Source organism: Euprymna scolopes, chromosome 25 (genome assembly GCF_053919585.1).
Source record: "Euprymna scolopes isolate OS-2025 chromosome 25, ASM5391958v1, whole genome shotgun sequence".
Classification (NCBI taxonomy): Eukaryota; Metazoa; Mollusca; class Cephalopoda; order Sepiida; family Sepiolidae; genus Euprymna; species Euprymna scolopes.
The window spans coordinates 90,427,988-90,445,803 of NC_136506.1; the positions used below are offsets into that span (position 1 = coordinate 90,427,988).

The following is a 17,816-nucleotide window of genomic DNA, read 5'->3' on the forward strand; positions in this document are numbered from 1 at the left end:
ACATATATCCATAATTGTTTAATTGAAAATGTTTCGCTTTAAATAATGAAAACGGGCAAGTTTTTTCATGAAACATTATTTTATTAAAAACAGAAAATGAAATGACATATTCATAATTGTTTAAACTGGGCGAGCGCCATTTGAAAACCAAAACATTTATTGTATAAAAATTTATCAAAATATAATTGTAAAAAACATTTATTGAAAAGTTTGTCTAAAAAAATATAATTTTAATAAAACAATTTCGTAATGAAAGCAACATTGGATTTTTATAAAATAGTTTTTTTGTTTTTTGTTTTTTTGTTTGTTTTGTTTTGTTTTGTTTTTACATTAAATAAAGTAATAATTGTTACTTTTAGGTTAATTTATTCTTTCCGGAAGCAATCGTTCTCCAGTTTAATTTTTTGTTATTTATTTTATGCTTTGACCATAGTTTAAAATAATGCATTTAAACTGCAGGTGCATGAAATAAAATGGCGTCTTCAGTTTCGGCAATAAAGTTTTTTGTTTTTGTTTTTTTTTTACAAAGTGGTCACCACTTATCAAGGCCCGGAAGCCACTCAGGGATAAGGGTTATTGTAAGTACAGTACGTTAGTGTGGAGATTTAATAAAGTGTCTACTTAAAGAGGCGGTTCATCAGGAATTTGTTTACGTTGGACTTGAAGACATCCAGGTTGTAGTCAGGTGGGAAGCAGGCAGACGGAACAGAGTTCCACAAAGCTTTGTTCATGGAATCTACGTTTTGATTTAGGCATAGATAAAGAGTGGGGAAAAATTTTGACAGTGGATTCAGCTAGACGGGTGTTTTTCGTAAAAGATTGGCGAGACGGGGGACCAAAGATTGGAGTTCAGACGAGCACTTGCCATGGAAATAACGATAAAACAAAGATAGGCTCGCAACGTCACTTCTGTGGGAGAGAGGTTGCAGGGAAGAGAAAAGGGCATCCCTCACTAAGCCACGAAGTCTATTTTGTACTCGTAGTGTAGAAATACCAAAAAAAAAAAAAAAAACAGTAGAAACCATTGATTTATATCTGAAACCCCCATTTATCGACTACAAAATTTCGTTCAAATCGTGTAGAAGCGCCAAGTAAAATTCACAAAAAACACACAATGTTTATTTATCTTTAACACGAAAAAACACAGCTTTTCTTTTTGAATTAACTATTTTCGTTTTTAAATCAATATTGAATAAAGTTCAGTTTTATGTTCCTTATTTTTCTCTTTTTCAATGTTTAAAAAAAAAAACTAAATATAGACAATCTGGCTGTTCGACAGATCTAGCTGGTTTGGTTGTACTACTAGCATGACGTCACTTTTCAAGTGAACAGGCCTTCTTAACGAAAGTTGTGTCTTGATATTTACGACAGTCACGTGGTGCCGCTAACTGGCGAGCAAGCATGGCTGCTTGTTTGTTGACTTTAAGACGGAGTCGCGTGTGTTTGTCTTCAGGGTCAACTCTATTGCGGACATGGAGTATTCACTTTTTCTGGAGGAAACGCCAAGGGGTTCATACGTCGCCTGGAAACATCAGGGTGCGCTTTGCCCCAAGTCCAACTGGATTTCTTCATCTTGGTAGCTTACGGTCGGCACTGTATAATTATTTATTTGCCAAAAAACATGGGGGTTCGTTTATACTCCGAATAGAAGACACTGACAGAGTAAGTAAGGGTGCAAGTCCAGAGTTCAACATAATTAAAAATACAGAAAAACGGGGTATGTTTTACTATAGACAACAGAACGAGAAAAAGCGGTAAAAAAAAATAAAAAAATAAAAATATTATCAAAATAAGTTACTCTTCTATCTCGCCGGATATGTTTTTACTTATTTTAAAGTGTTCATTCTGTTTGAAAAAAAAAAAGTAATGCCGACTTGCTAAGTTATAACAACCACAAGATGGTGAAAATGAGGATGCTGTCTTTGAAGTCTCGATAATCCTTCCAAACTCAAAAAATAAACAAAATAAATGTCACATTGACGTTTATTAAGTGGATTTCCATCGGCATTTTGTTTATTTTTCTAGTTTTAAGCGATTATCGAAACTTTGAAGACGCATCCTCATTTTCGCCATCTTATCGTTATTTTCACTTAGCAACTTGGCACTATTTATTTTTCGAACCGAATAAACATTTTAAAATAAGTACAAAAAAACTATCCAGATCAGTCATGGAACGAAAATAGCATATTCCAAAAATCGCGTAAATCGATCAAATAGGGTTTTTATAGAGGAAATCCTTGGCGGAACTGAATGAGAATCGCTTCCGCCTCAAGAACAGTTTTCGAAATAAATATCTCCAACCTCTGTTAAGAACGGCTTTCGTTTTTTTTTTTTGTTTTTTTTTCTTCAGTGGATTATTATTGATTAGAGACTAATATATGGGGGGGATTCTCGTTCAGGTCCGCCCTACATTTTACGACTTTTAGTGATTCATACAACTTGTATGGAGGTTGATGTTTAAATCTCGGTAGTTCGAATTGAGTTGTCTCCCGTTATTAAACATGGCAGATTAAAACTCAATGTCTTGCTTTCTCATAAAACGCCATTTTCATAGCTAGAAAAAATAATAGCTACTTGATTGACGTGATTTTTGAAACAACATTTTAGTTCCGTGACGAGTACGTACATCATAAAGATTTTTTTTTCTGTATTTTTCGTTTTTAATTAGATTAAATTCCGAACAAGAACCTAATAAAAATAAAAAGACGAAATGAGGTGTAGTCTGTTTTTGGTGGTGAGCATCTTATCTGCCCCCAGTTAGTGGAGAAGAGGTCCTTTTAGACCGAGACGATCTTTTTTCTTCTTCTAATCCAGAGTGGCCCTTTTTAGGGGAGCTGGATTTTTCACATTAAAAACCAACCTTGTATCTAACCCTGCCCTCGTGAGGAGGCAAATATTGACAGTAAATGGGACTGTGTACCAACACAGCATATTTATGATTATAGTCCAAGGTTAGGTTGACAACTTAAATTCATAATTTTCTCATTAAGACAGCAAAACATTGTTTGGAAAAAAAAAAAAAAAAAAATGGTACAGTGCAGTGCACTAGAGAGTGATGCGAACGTAAATGATCACGTTATTATTTAAAAAAGCCATTCTTAACATGGAGAGGGAAGGGTGTTTTTTGCCTATTCTATACTTCAACCTTACAATTGAATAAAAAAAAACATATCATAAAACTTTAATTAAACTTGGAAATACGATTTTTAAAAAATAGCGCGGATCACTCTCTGCACTAGCACCAAAAAAATATTTTACCGTTTTTAATTGGTGCTTGTTAACGATAGAATCGACAGATCAATTTTCTTAAATATCTGCTTTTAAGCAAAAACAGTACTTACTTGTCATGTCGAAAATAGTAATATATCCACAAATTACGAAAATTCATCAAGTAGAACAACTGCTGCTTTGAAGGGATTTTTGACACCTCTAACAGAAAACTGCGAATAAATTTCTCTTTTTAAAGTGGGTTGTTTATTTTCTGTATGGAATATACTTCCAAAATAAACTATTAAACTTATTTAAAAAATAGAAATTTTTTTTTTTTTTTTTTTTTAAACAGTGTTTGCAAAATGTTTATAAAATGCCGGCGTGCCTTCATGCAGCCATTTTTTTTTTTACGTAATGAAATCAATTTAATTTTACGAGTTAAATATTTTTCAATTTTTAAACTTTAAAAATCTATCAATTTTTCTATTGGTTCAATTTTTACGATATTTTCAGAGTCAATGGGAAATTTTATGCTCTTTCCAATAAACCAAATATAATATTTTATACAAACGTATTTTTGTTTTTTTAATTCACCCCCCCCCATTTTGGAATGTCTATTAAAATTTTAATAATTAATTTATGTACCAAAGTTTTATATATCACAAATTGAAGATAAAAGATCAATAAAGAAAATATTCTAATTTAAAACAAAAAAAAAAGAATAGTTTATTGGAAAGTTACTTGTAAAGTCCAAAGTGTAAAACCTATTTTTTTTTTAAACTACGTTGATTTTTTTTTTTTTTTTTTTTTAATGAAAGCTTATGTTATGCTTATATCGTCAAGTAAATACCGGACGCTGAGGGCAAATTTTTCTATTTCATTCAATGTTTTCTTAATTTTTAGATATTTTTTTTTTTTAAATTCAGTCGATAAAGAAGTATTAAAATATATCAATCAAAAACTCGTGTATTTCATTAAGAGAATTAAAAAAAAAAAACAATCGGTGAACTGGATTTTTTGTTATAGGGGAAAAACTTATAAGTGAATGTGCGTTTCTTTTTAACTACAGAGGACGAAAAATACTAATTTTGGTTAACACATGCAATAAAAGAGACATTATTTATGTCCCTTTGAGGAATCCATATTTGATAAATTTCATATTAGCAGGAGGAGCTCTTTTAAGCTTGGCGCAAAACACGTTACAAAAATGTGATTTTCCACGACCCTCACTTTAAAAATATCCTTTTATTTTAAAAAAGTACATGGAATTTAAAATATAAATATGGATAAATTCTTTACAATGAAGAATGAAACTACCCATTTAATAGTATTTTTTTAGGTAAGTGATTTTTTGGCATTTATATATATGCATATATTTATAAGCAAGTCAAAATATGTTGATTTTCTTTATATTTTTTTAAAGAAAACCGCTTTAAAAAAAACAAATATTGCATAATTTGCTATTAAACCTGTTATTTTTTTTAATTTGGTCTTTGCTCCTTTAATTGAAAAAAGAAATTAGGGTTTGAATTACATTTTTCAAGTAATTATAAGCTTCGAAAAATAGTAAATTGAATTATTAAAGTTCTGATCATCATTTTTAATGGCCACTTCTGATACACCTAATGCTGCTGTGTTTTTAGTAAAAAAAAAAAGTATATCAGCCATTAAAGTGGTGAAGAGGGAGATAAGTATGTCCCCTGTATTCGTAATCTTCAAGGTGTTCACATCTAGGGAAAATGCAATTTCACTCGATTTTCCGTAAAAATTACTTTTAAGTATAATTTTCTACTCGATGAATTTGTGAAACTTTTGAATATATATTTTTTTCAACGTAACAATTAAGTACTGTTTTTGCTTAAAACCGCATATTTAAAAAAAAAAAATCGATTTGTCGACTATCTTAACAGGCACCTTTTATTTTAGTTGTTGAAAAACAAAAAATGCAAAAATTCTTTTTCATTCATCTTAAAAAAAAAGGTTGAAACTTATGAACTTGAGTTCGTGCCTAGTTCTTCGACTCACTGGTCAACAAATTTGTTGATTGCATTTTTTTTAGCTGATTTTTTTAGCTGACAAATCTGATGCGCTGAATCCAAAAATCAAATTGGTTTGGCTCAATCTGGTCAAGTTTTGGAGCTATGCCCACATGTTTTGTTTTTTTTTTGTGTTTTTTTTTTGTGTGTTTTTTTGCGTTTTTTATTGTGTTTCTTTTTATGGTTTGTTTTGTGTTTTTTTGTGTCTTTGTGGGTTTTTTTGTGTTTTTTTTTCTCTTTTTTTTTTTACATTTTTGTTCACATTTATGCATGTGTGGAGCATTTTAGAAGAAGTGGGTGGGGGTAGAATGCTACGTCGAACAATTTGTTTTGATTGGAAATGATTATTTTAATGATGAGAAGTATTTAGGTCTGATAGTTTTGGGTGATTATGTTAAAAAGGAATTCAAAGTTATAAAACCTCGAAATCTATCAAAAATTGGTGCAGCAAAGCAAAAACTTGGATCAAAACTAAAGTTAATGGGGCAGCCTCCCCAGGAAGTGTCTAGAAAATTCCACTTGTGAATCTACGGATGCTTTTACTTAATGTTGCAGAATATTTGCATTGTTGTGCTGGTGGCACCAATTTATAACTAATTTGTACCTATTTTTGTTTTGCATTATGGCTTTGTTAAGCAATGTTGAGCCTGGCCTGTACCAGATGGGTGCCCATTTGGGAAGGCGAGGCGCTGTATGTACCGCAAGGTAAAATACCAGGTCGAGAAACTGGCATGGTTTATCCTTCTCTCGAGGGTAGATGGGACTCTCTTAAACCATGGTAGGCAACCCGTCTAGTGATGACGTCACGAAAAAAAATAACCTTGATAGCCCTGGCGAACCATCACGTATTCAGCTATTGACAAGATTCGAATTACACTACAAACTCATGTAGTATGTTCAATCTCGGCTGTGGCAACCAGAAGATCATGCAGAAATAAGCTCAACATATTCTGCTCTATATGTGGAGAGTACAACATTGCTCCTATTAGGAATCCAGTTACAAGTTTACCATACTTATTTTGGTATTAAACTTGCTGACCAGAATAAAGCTTAGGCACAACACATGATGTGCAAGACATGCACTGAGACTTTGCATGGCAAAAAGAGTCTGAACTTTGAAATTCCTTTGGTTTGAAGGGATTTGACAAACCATGTCACTGACTGCTACTTCTGTGCTGTTGATGTGACTGGGATCAACAGAAAGAACCCGCGCAGCCTTAAGTATCTTGATCTTCAATCAGCACATTGTCCTGTAGCTCATTGTGATAAAATATCCAATGCCTGTCTTTGGAGAACTTCCTGACATTAGTGCCGAAGATGCCTCCAGTGTTGAAGGACATGAAGATGGTGTTCCACATCCATTTTCCCAAAAGGAGTTGAATGATCGAGTTTGTGATCTCAGCTTATCAAAGGACTCTGCCGAACAGTTGGCATCCAGATTGAAAGAAAAAAAACTCCTCTCTGACATTGCTCACATCAGCTTCTTCCACAACAGGCATCAAGAGTACCTCCATTTTTTTTTTTTTTTTTTTGCTATGGTGAAAGACATGGTGTCCTGTGCAGATATTGCACAGCTTCTGCTCAAGCTTGAAGTGCCACAGTATGAACACAAAGATTGGAGACTGTTCATTGACAACAGAAAACGATCAATGAAATGTGTTCTGTTAAACAATAGTTACAAGATTGCCTCCCTGTTTATTGTTCATCTGACTACACTGAAGAAGAAGTATGAAGTGGTGAAGTATGTGCGGAAGAAAATTGGTTTTGATCAATATAAGTGGTTTATTAATGTTGACCTGAAAATGATGAACTTTTTGTTGGGACAACAGCCTGGCTTTACCAAGTATCCATGTTTTCTGTGCATGTGGGATAGTACGGACCGTGCTCAACGCTACACAAAGAAAGACTGACTTGTTCAGGAGGAATCAATGCTTTGCAAAGAAAGGCATTTGTTCTGCGAGTGAAGAACTTTTGTGGCAGCAATAAAGGCCTGAAACCACACAGAATTTTTCAACAACATGCTGACTACTTTCAGAAACCTGGGCTGCGACATGAGTGGCAAGATGCACTATTTTCACATATGGACAAGTTTCCTGAGAATCTGAGTTCAATGAGTGATGAGCAGGGGAAAAGATTCCACCATGAAAGAGATGGAGACCAGGTATCCTTGAACTTTGGACAGATTGGGGAGTCTATTTGTCTGCACCTGTGTTTGTTTGCTGCAGTCTTGCAGTGTCTTGTTTTGATCCGGTTTGCGGCTATCCACTGCTTCTTACTATTTGTAGCAAAACCTGGGAGGCACAAAGTTGAGTCTTCAATGATGTCCCCTTATTTGGGAATATTGTTTATCCATTCCTCCTTCCATGTCTCAACTGGGTCGAAATTTTTTATTTTTTTGATTTTTGATTTGTAGAAGGGCTTTCGGGACTTGAGTTTTAAGTGCAAAAATATCCTAAATCAGTTGTAGAAATTTAGACAACATTCAAAAAGTTTTTTAAAAAAAAATGTTGCCCAGGGAATCCAGAATTCAGAAAAAAAAAAAAAACTTTAAAAAAAATTTTTTTTTTTTCCAGACTGATTGATTTTTCTCTTAAAAATATATTTACGATGATGTGTTGACAAAAATTAGTTGAAGATGTCATAAGATTTAATTTTTTTTTTTTTTTTCCAAATCAACTTAGCAAGGAGTCACCACTTATCAAGGCCCAAAGATCCTTCGAGGATAAGGGTTAATAGGTGTGCAGTATCAATGGGATTATAGCGTAGTAATCGTTAATAGTGGAAATTTGATTCAGCAGTGCAAAAATACTCTAAATCAGTTGTAGAAATCTAGACAACATTCAAAAAGTTAAAAAAATTGTTGTAAAGTGAATCCAGAATTCATACAAAAAAAAAATTTTTTTTTTGTTTATTTTTTTATTTTTTTTTTTCAGACTCGGATTGTTCCAGGTGCTTTGGAAAAATTACAAGATACTCTTGAATGGGCTGGAATTCCACCAGATGAAGGTGAATATTTCCATTTGTAAATTCCAATTTCTTATGAAGATTCAGTAAAACTTGTTGAAAGCGCTGTTTTTTGGGGTTGTTTTAAAAATGGAATGGAAATTTAAATTACTTTCCATTTTAATCTTTTTTTTTTTTTTTCAAATTGCGCCAACAAAATCAAAAATAATCAATAAAATAATTAAAAAAATGAATTTAAAAAATGGATAGCACAATCATCGATATGCGAACAATTTGCAAATATAAGAACTTTTATACAATAGTAAAATTTTGGGAGCAACAAGATTAAAGTAGGAGGTTTCTAATAGAACATGGTGTATTGCCTAAAACAATCATCGGTCCAAAGTGCCAAACACTGTTCTTTTATGAAGAAAAGTCAAATGTAGCAATGCGCAAACTATGTGTTCATTGTGTTGCCAAAAAAAAAAAAAAAGAAGATGCTGTTTCAGTATGAGTGAGAGGAGGAGGACATTTTTTTAAAGAAATCTAAACTTACTGATTGGAAAATTAAAGATTGTTTGTCAATCATTTCTTAAGTAAAATAGGACCAGAGCAATTTAGAAAAAAAAAATTAAGGTGGAACAAAATTTAAATTATCATTCCATTTTTAAAACAACCTTAAAACAGAGCGGTTTCAACAAGTTTTCCCAAAGATTCAATTCTTTTCTCTTTTAATAACTTCGTTATCCCATTTTAAAAAAAAAAAAAAACAATCATGAGAACAATCATCTGAATAATTCAAATACTATAAATTATCAATCCTCATCTCAAAAATTCAGAAATATATAAGTTTTCATTTTCTTATCTTCAGGTCCAAGAGTCGGTGGTGATTATGGTCCTTATATTCAAGTAAGAATTTAAATTGTTTTACTTTTTAGAAATTTTTTTTAGCAAAATAATTTCTACTTTTTCAAGTGAATTAAAACAGATCTGCTTTTCATCTTCATCAGATTTTAGTTTTTGTTCTAATTTAGATGTTGTGTTCAAAGCTATCCAGGTTAGCTCCCTTGGATTCTACTGGCCAATATAGACGAATGTGTGGTTCTCTTCGTTATTGTAGGGAAATTCGAAAAATGGAATATTGAATTTCAAGTAAAACCAATGGGGTCTACTTAATTGTCATGCCACAATAATGAACATATCCAAAAATTACGAAAAACGATAAGATAGAAAATTAATTATTAATGAAAATAGTTTTGAAAGACAATTAGCAAAAGTCAAGTTTTGCTAAACTGACCAAAAGTTTTTCAGTTTTCAGAAAATTTTCTTTGTTATATTCGATTTGTTTTCGACAATTATCATCAGCTGCAATCTACGTGTTTTGGCATCTCCCAATGGTTTACATACACTTCCGGAAGATGTCAATAACACATCGGTTTCAGCACGGGTCATAAGATGCACAAGTGTTCCTTAATAATAAACCCAACTTTCTTTTTTTTTTTCACTCTTAAACAAGGTGTATTGCCATTTGGGACGGAAGGAGATACTATTTTGGATTGTGTCTAACATGGGGAATTAAGGAACAAGATGTCTGTTCACATTACATTTAAGCTTCTGCAGATTAGTACAGTCAGGGAAGCAAAAACGGAGGGAATTCCAAAGTCTACCAGTCCACGGGAAGAAACTATTTCTGGCATCTAGGAAACCTGAACAGTAATGAGGTATGATTTTGCGGCTTGTCAGACTAGTCAGGAGTATGTATGTCGAAGGAGCACAAGTGCTATGAGCTTATCAGAGCACATTCTATTAAAATACTTGTAAAACAGACACAGGGATGTGACATTGCGGTGATGGGACAGAGGTTGGAACTTGGCAGAAAATACAGGATCTATTAGATTTGAGACTTTTTTTTTTTAACCCTGTTCAAGAGTGAGTGACTATGGTAGATGCAGCAGCTCAGATGTGGCAAAAATATTCAATGTATGAACGAATTGTGGCTTTGTAAATATAAAGGATATTCTCTGGTGTGAGTAATTTTCTAGCATGGTAGAGGGAGCCCACCTTCTTTGCAGCATCCTTGGCAATGTCCTCAATGTATTTGTGCCAATTCATGTTGTCTGTGAATGTTAGGCCAAGGAGTTTGAAATTTTTTTTTTTTTTTTTTTTTTTTACATTTTCACCCCAAACAAGACACATTGCCACTTTGGTGTAGGGGCTACTATCAGGGACATAAGCTACTGGGGTACTATGTAGGGAGTTGGGCAGCAAGATGTCGGTTAACGTTACACTTGAACTTCTGCATGTCAGCACAGTTGGGGAAGCAGGGACCCGGAAGGGAATTCCAAAGTCTAGCGGTTCTGGGAAAGAAACTACTGGAGTAGAAGGCTCTCTTGCATTTAGGGATCTCTGTGTAGGGGTGGGATTTAACTGCTTGTCGGGTTTGTCGGGTGTATTTATGTCGAGGGAGTACAAGTGCTTGCAGTTCGTCAGGGCATTCACCATTAAAGTACTTGTAAAACAGGCAGAGGGATGCAACATTTCAGCGATGGGACAGAGGCTGAAGCTTAGATGACAGTTCAGGACCTATCAGGTTGGCGACTCTTTTGGACCTTGTTTAGGAGCGAGAGACTAGTAGCAGATGCACCAGCCCAATTATGACAACAATACTCCATACATGGGCGAATGGTGGCCTTATAGAGGTATAGTATACTTTCGAGCATTAGTAGCTTTCTAGCATGGTAGAGAGAACCTACCTTCTTCGCAGCAGTCCTGGCAATGCTCTCAATGTAATTGTTCCAACTCATGTTTCCTGTGAACATTGTGTTTAGAAGTATTGCAGTTAATCATATTTCACATTCATTTTTTTTTATTATTAGTGGTTTTTTTTCTCTTTTTTTTCTTCTCTTTTTAGTCACACAGAACGGATCTTTACAAAGAAAAGGCACAGATACTTATAGAGGTAAGTGAGATTTCCAGTTATAATTCCATAATATTGTTGTACTTTTGCTGTGTTTAAATAAAAATGATGACCCACTGATGTATGAAAATATAACAATATATCTTTATTGTCGGTGATGGTTATGGATGGTTGGTTGTTAGGAGGGAAATGCATGCACTGAAATTTGACGGGTTGATTCTTTTTGGGGGGCCCAAACATCAGCGAACAATGATATCCTTTATGATTATTATATAACTATTTGTGACCCCTGAACTGCACTCTTTTGTCATCTTAGCTACACCCCAAGGACGTTTTATTTGACCATTGTTGTTTCATTGGATTGACCTGACTTTGATTACACCTGTGTAACCTTTTGCCGAAAATGGCCTTTCAAGCATCATACTTTTAATTTATCTTTTTTTTTGACAATTGATCAAGTTTGTCGTTTCTTCACTGTAAATATCTGTGAATCAAATTTTAATGAAGACAAAGAAACGCTGTAAAATAAGTGAAAAAAAACCCCTTAAAATATTTATGTAGGTCTTTTTTTTGCCCATATTTCGAAATAATCTCGGCAAATTTTGACAAACTTTAAGCGGTGATGGAATTATCTCCCTTGGCGCACCCCCCCCCCCCTTTCGTATGCGAAATAAATAAGATGGCAGGATATGGTTGATCTCATTAAAATTTGATTTTCCTCCAAAAAAAAAAAAAAAAAAAAAAAGAATACTTGATCAAATTAAGTGAATTTTTTTTTTCGGAGAACTTCATTCCATAACGAGTACGTACAATATAACCTTTTTTTTTTTCAATATTTTCATTTTTTAATGTCTTCACTAAATTACAAGTACCATTTTTTTTGTTCTTAATGTCATAAAACTTTGTTACATTAAATAAAATAATTGAAAAAAAAAACAGTTGCATCTTTTTTTTTTTTTTCTTTTACAATTCCTTGAATATTTTAGCGTCCCAAATTATCGTATGAAAAAAAATGAACGAATCTCTTAGTAAAATAGTTACCTCCCTTAGAACAATGAGTTAAACTACCAAATTGCCTATCAGTTTTTAACTTCATTTATTTTTTTTCTTTTGTTTTGTAGAATGGGACCGCGTATCGTTGTTTCTGTACAAACAAACGGCTGGATCTTCTCCGAAAGTCGGCGCTTAGTCGTGGAGAGACACCAAAATATGACAACAAATGCCGTCACTTAACAGATAATGAAATTTCACAGAAAATGTCTGAAAAAATACCATATGTGATTAGATTCAAAGTAAGTGTTCTTTTATTATCAACGTGTGACCTTAACCCTTTATGACCTCGTTAAACTAATTCATTCAGTCATAAATAAATGAATATAACAGCATAAATAAAGTGGGAATTGATTCAAACACGCCTTGTACGTATTAGTTCAGTATTTGGATAGATGCCAGATACCTCTAGATTGCAACTGTCAATTGTATACATTCAGTATGCCGTCATCTGTCTCAGAGAGGGGAGGATTCCGTTTGTTTTTCATAAACACTTTTTTCAAGCACTATGGATAATAATCAAGGTAAGTTTATGAAATGCAAAAATTCTCAGTGGTATTTTAACTATTGAACTTCATAATTTTTCCAGTTTGAAGACAATCATAGTATCGTTACCTTTTTAAACTAACTAAAATCAACGATAAATATTTTTTTTTAATCATCTACATCATAATTCAGGTCATAAAGGGTTAATGATTTTTTTTCAAAATGGTACAGATCTCACTATATAAAAGTCAGTGTTTATCTATAAAAGTATAAAATTCTGTGGACCATCCAAGAGTCTTTGATTGCTTAAATCTTGTCTTCAATGATATCTTGTTCGAATAATATGTGAGAATTAAAAAAAAAAAACACTCAATTATTTCATATAGAAATAAAAGTTTATAACAAGGGTGGTCGGAAATTTTTTTTTTTTTTTAAACGACTTTGACAAGTACGCATGTGTGTCAGGCATTCTTTCTTGAATTGATTTAAATAATTTAAAAAAATGACGTTATTTCACTGACAGCGTCGTGGGGTACTGGATAATGAGGTCGCGTTGTGAGCTTTTAGTTTTCATGTTCTAGCCTATGTAACGGTGTTTTTTTTGTTTGTTTTTTAACGTTTTTTTTTTTTTTTAAACAGGGTTTTTAGTTGTTTTTTTTGTTTTTTTAAACAGGGTTTTTTGGGTTTTTTAAACAGGGTTTTTAGTTGTTTTTTTTTTTGTTTTTTTAAACAGGGTTTTTTGGGTTTTTTTAAACAGGGTTTTTAGTTGGTTTTTTTTTTTTTTTAAACAGGGTTTTTTGGGGTTTTTTTAAACAGGGTTTTTAGTTGTTTTTTTTTTAAACAGGGTTTTCAGTTTGTTTTTTTAAACAGGGTTTTTAGTTTGTTTTTTTTTAAACGGGTTTTAGTTTTTTTGGTTTTTTAAACAGGGTTTTTAGGGGGTTTTTTTCTTGTTTTTTTTTTTTAAGTTTTAACATTTAAACAGTGTTAAAAGCCATAACATTTTTCTTATTTCGAGGCTTACATAATGTGATTTTTTTCCTTTTAAAACAAAAACTGAATTATTTTCAAATTCGCTTAAACTGGTTTTCACATAATTCTTTTTCTCGTCAGTTACATTTTCGTATTTTTTGTTTTTTTTCATTAATTTTTTTTCACACTTCTCTCCACCCAGGCTGCGTCTAATTTTTTTTTTTTTTTTTCTGGGGGTTGCTCAATATCCTTACTACGCCACCGCTCTCCACCCAGACAAGGCCAGGTACCCCTGCTAGTATATATATATTTTTAGTTTTGATCTCACTTCTATATATTAGGTTCAGTATAATAATCAATAGAGAATTTTAATCTATAATAATAAATTTTAATCTATAATAATAAATTTTAATCTATAATAATAAATTTTAATCTATAATAATAAATTTTAATCTATAATAATAAATTTTAATCTATAATAATAAATTTTAATCTATAATAATAAATTTTTATCTATAATAATAAATTTTAATCTATAATAATAAATTTTAATCTATAATAATAAATTTTAATCTATAATAATAAATTTTAATCTATAATAATAAATTTTAATCTATAATAATAAATTTTAATCTATAATAATAAATTTTAATCTATAATAATAAATTTTAATCTATAATAATAAATTTTAATCTATAATAATAAATTTTAATCTATAATAATAAATTTTAATCTATAATAATAAATTTTAATCTATAATAATAAATTTTAATCTATAATAATAAATTTTAATCTATAATAATAAATTTTAATCTATAATAATAAATTTTAATCTATAATAATAAATTTTAATCTATAATAATAAATTTTAATCTATAATAATAAATTTTAATCTATAATAATAAATTTTAATCTATAATAATAAATTTTAATCTATAATAATAAATATGTAATCTGCATAAATTAAACTATCATATCAAAGTGTATCTTACGGCCAGGCAAAGTGCTCATCTAAACTTCAATCTATAATTCCCCCTTGCCAAACTTTCATGAAAACACTCGTCTAGCTGAAACCACTATCAATAATTTCCCCCACTCTTTATCTGCGCCCAAACCTAAACGTAGATTCCATGAACAAAGCTTCTTTCTTAGAACTGCACGCCTGTGGAACCCTCTTCCGATTACCTGCTTTCCAGCTGACTACAATCTGATTGTCTTCAAGTCCAATGTAAACAAGTTCTTGATGAACCATCCCCCTAAGTAATCCAATTTTACAAAATTCCCACTACTTATGCTTACTATGCTATAATCATATTGACTAATGTATATCCGTTAACACATCCTCGAGTAGCCTCCGGTCCTTGATAAGTGGTGATTCCTGTGTAAAAAAAAAAACAGTTTCCCTACTTTCAAATAACAGTAATGAATTTAAAAGAAAGATAACTCAAAACCGTATCCTAGAGCAACCGCGTCCCGGGGTTCTATTGTATTTGGATTACTTTACTTACTACTATTATTGGACAACAGTTCTCACCGTGAGTATTATTTTCACAATGTTTCGGTCGATGTAACCTACGACCTTCTTCAGGTATATCTTGTTGAACTCGAGAATTTGCATGGAATTCTGAACGGAACCCTTTATTTAATCCACAAGGAGTAACATGCTCTCAGCCATGACTGGGTAGAAGTCCTAAGCAATTTGCAATTGTATTTTGATGTCGCCTGCACTGAGGATTGAACCTTCAACCTCTACAAAAGTGAGTTGTGGGTTGTGAAAATAACACTAAAGATAAGAACAGTAGTCTAACAAATTGAAATGATACAAATTTCAATAAATTTTTCACAGAATCTAAAGACACCATTAAAGTTTTCTTTAGCTTTAATCTGGGGTTACTATGGTCAGTTATCAGTTAGGTCTATAAAATAATTGAAATATATCGGAATGGAAACAAATGAAAGTTTGCTTCTGACTAACCAATTTTCATTTGTTATTGTTGTCCTATGTTATTTGCAATATAACATACTTTGTTTTTAAAATTACCCAATCTAGCCTGGACGATTGTTAATATAAAGCATTTTTAAAATATTTATATATATATATATATATATATATATATATAGTGTTAAAGAATATATAACAGGAACATGCACTGGATTTGCGAATCCTTTTAAATCACATAATCAAAGACAGGATCAACAGTGAACGAAAAAAAATCACATTCAAAAAAAAAAATTTTTTTTAAATAATCCGGTATTGCCTGGGTGTGTCAAGTAAAAAACAAAAAACATCAAAACAACCAGGCAGAGAGTGGTGCTAAAAAAAACAAAAAAACTAGTAGTAGGTAGGCCGGCTCAAACTCGTAACGTGAAGGAAGAAAAAAAGACCTGACATCTTAGTCGGTGTCTCCATTGCCCAACCAGAAGTTGAGAATGTTGAAATTAAGGCTAGTCAATCGAAAAAGAGAGAATGACTTGCAAAAAAATGGCAATGCAAAAACGACCCCTCCTTGTATAAAACTGCTCAGTTGAGGATGAAGGAATTAATGGTTTTGGTCAATTTTTTGTATTTGTTGTCCGAAGGATGGAAGTTGAAAATGATACCAGTTTAGTCAGGTTCTGGCGTGTCTGTTGGAAATTTTTGCAAGGCATACAAACACACACACACATTTTGTCTTTTATATATATGCTAGTGGGGGGGGGGTACCCGGCGTTGCCCGGGTGTTTGGAGGTGTAAAAGAAAAAAAAAAGTTTTAGTAGGAAGATAGGCTTGAACCCCGAAGCCTTGATGCGAAGGTGGAAACGAGCGGGGAAACAAAAACTAGGCACCTAACAATCTCTACCACGAGGGGAGAGGAATTGATAACCGTGTTAAGTTAAGGTTTATAAAGTGAAATATACAGGTGCGAGGAAGTTAAGTGGCGTGATGGTTGACCTAGTTTTGCGCTGCAAGCCAGTTACTGTTTCCCCTGCCCCATCATTTGCTTTTCAAAGACATGGTGATCGAAAATAGCTGGTAAAAGTTGGGCAAATTAAATACACATGCGACTCCCATTTTTAAGACGTGATATAAGAAGTTTTAAGAAGGAGCGAGCCGACCCAGAAGGCCGACGAAAAAAACCTTCTGCAGACATACAGAAAAAGTGCACACACACACAAACACACATTTTCGCTTTTATATTTATAGATATCTATCTATAAATATAAAAGCGAAAATCTGTGCTTGTGTGTCCGCTAAAAACTTTCGACAGACATGGCGAAAATTCACAAACTCGGTATCATATTGAAGCTCCATCCTTCGCTCGAAAAATATCGAAAAATTGGCCAAAAACGTTAACTTTTTCACCCCGAAATCGACAATTTTCGACAAAAACGGTCCTCTCATGACGGCGACCAGTTCTACGCATGCGTCAGATGACGTCATGACCTGATTTACTTTAAATAGTTGAAAAACTGAACGCATTTCATGTGCGTCGTATTAGCTCAGTTGGTTAGCGCGTTGGTTCGTTATCTAAACGTTTTGGGTTCGAATCGTGGTGTGAGATGTCTTTTTTTTTTTTTCGATTTTTAAAATTTAAATATTGAACCAGTGTTATTTAAGCCAATTTTCACATAACGTTCGTTTTTCTGTTTTTTTTTTTTACTTCGCTTATTCTTAGCGACACCCAAAAACACCCGGGTACCCACCGATTTTTTAAATTTTAATATCGAAACAGGCTTATTTAAGCCATTTTTCACGTGTTCGTTTTTCTGTTTTCTTTTTTGTTTTTTCGATTTTTACATTTAACATCGTTCGTTTGCCTTATGTTAGTTTTCTTTGTGTTTTTTTTTTCGATGTTTTGATTACCCCCTCTCCGCTTAAGTTTTAACGTCCGTTTTTGTTTTCTTTTTATAATTCGCTTATAACAAACAAACCTGGTCATTGACCTCATTTGCTGAATAGCTATTGCTTACATCGTCGTTGTCGTAACACTCAACGACTTCCATGCGCGCACCTATCAATTTGGTTCTAACTTAAATAAATTCAAACATCTTTCAATAACTCATTCTGGCTTGCCCATTTTATTTTCAAACTTCACCTCAGGGCTTCGGGTTCGATGCTACCAACTTTTACCCCCCCAGTTTCTTTTTTATTTAACAGCACACACACCTCCAAACACCCGGACAACACTGCGTACCCCCGCTAGTATATATATAAAAGAGAAAAT

General features: G+C 32.6%; 1 protein-coding gene across 1 annotated transcript in view; it reads left to right on the top strand.

Moving 5' to 3' along the window:
- The first annotated feature begins 1,369 nt into the window (after window positions 1-1,369).
- The window catches only part of LOC145247502 (nondiscriminating glutamyl-tRNA synthetase EARS2, mitochondrial-like), a 56,006-nt gene continuing 39,559 nt past the window's right edge, over window positions 1,370-17,816 (top strand). Inside the window, exons 1-5 of the mRNA XM_080109314.1 lie at window positions 1,370-1,662; window positions 8,180-8,252; window positions 9,061-9,098; window positions 11,101-11,148; window positions 12,228-12,398. Of these exons, the coding sequence (XP_079965440.1) occupies window positions 1,402-1,662; window positions 8,180-8,252; window positions 9,061-9,098; window positions 11,101-11,148; window positions 12,228-12,398 (591 nt within the window). The 5' untranslated portion in view covers window positions 1,370-1,401. The remainder of the gene's footprint in view (window positions 1,663-8,179; window positions 8,253-9,060; window positions 9,099-11,100; window positions 11,149-12,227; window positions 12,399-17,816) is intronic.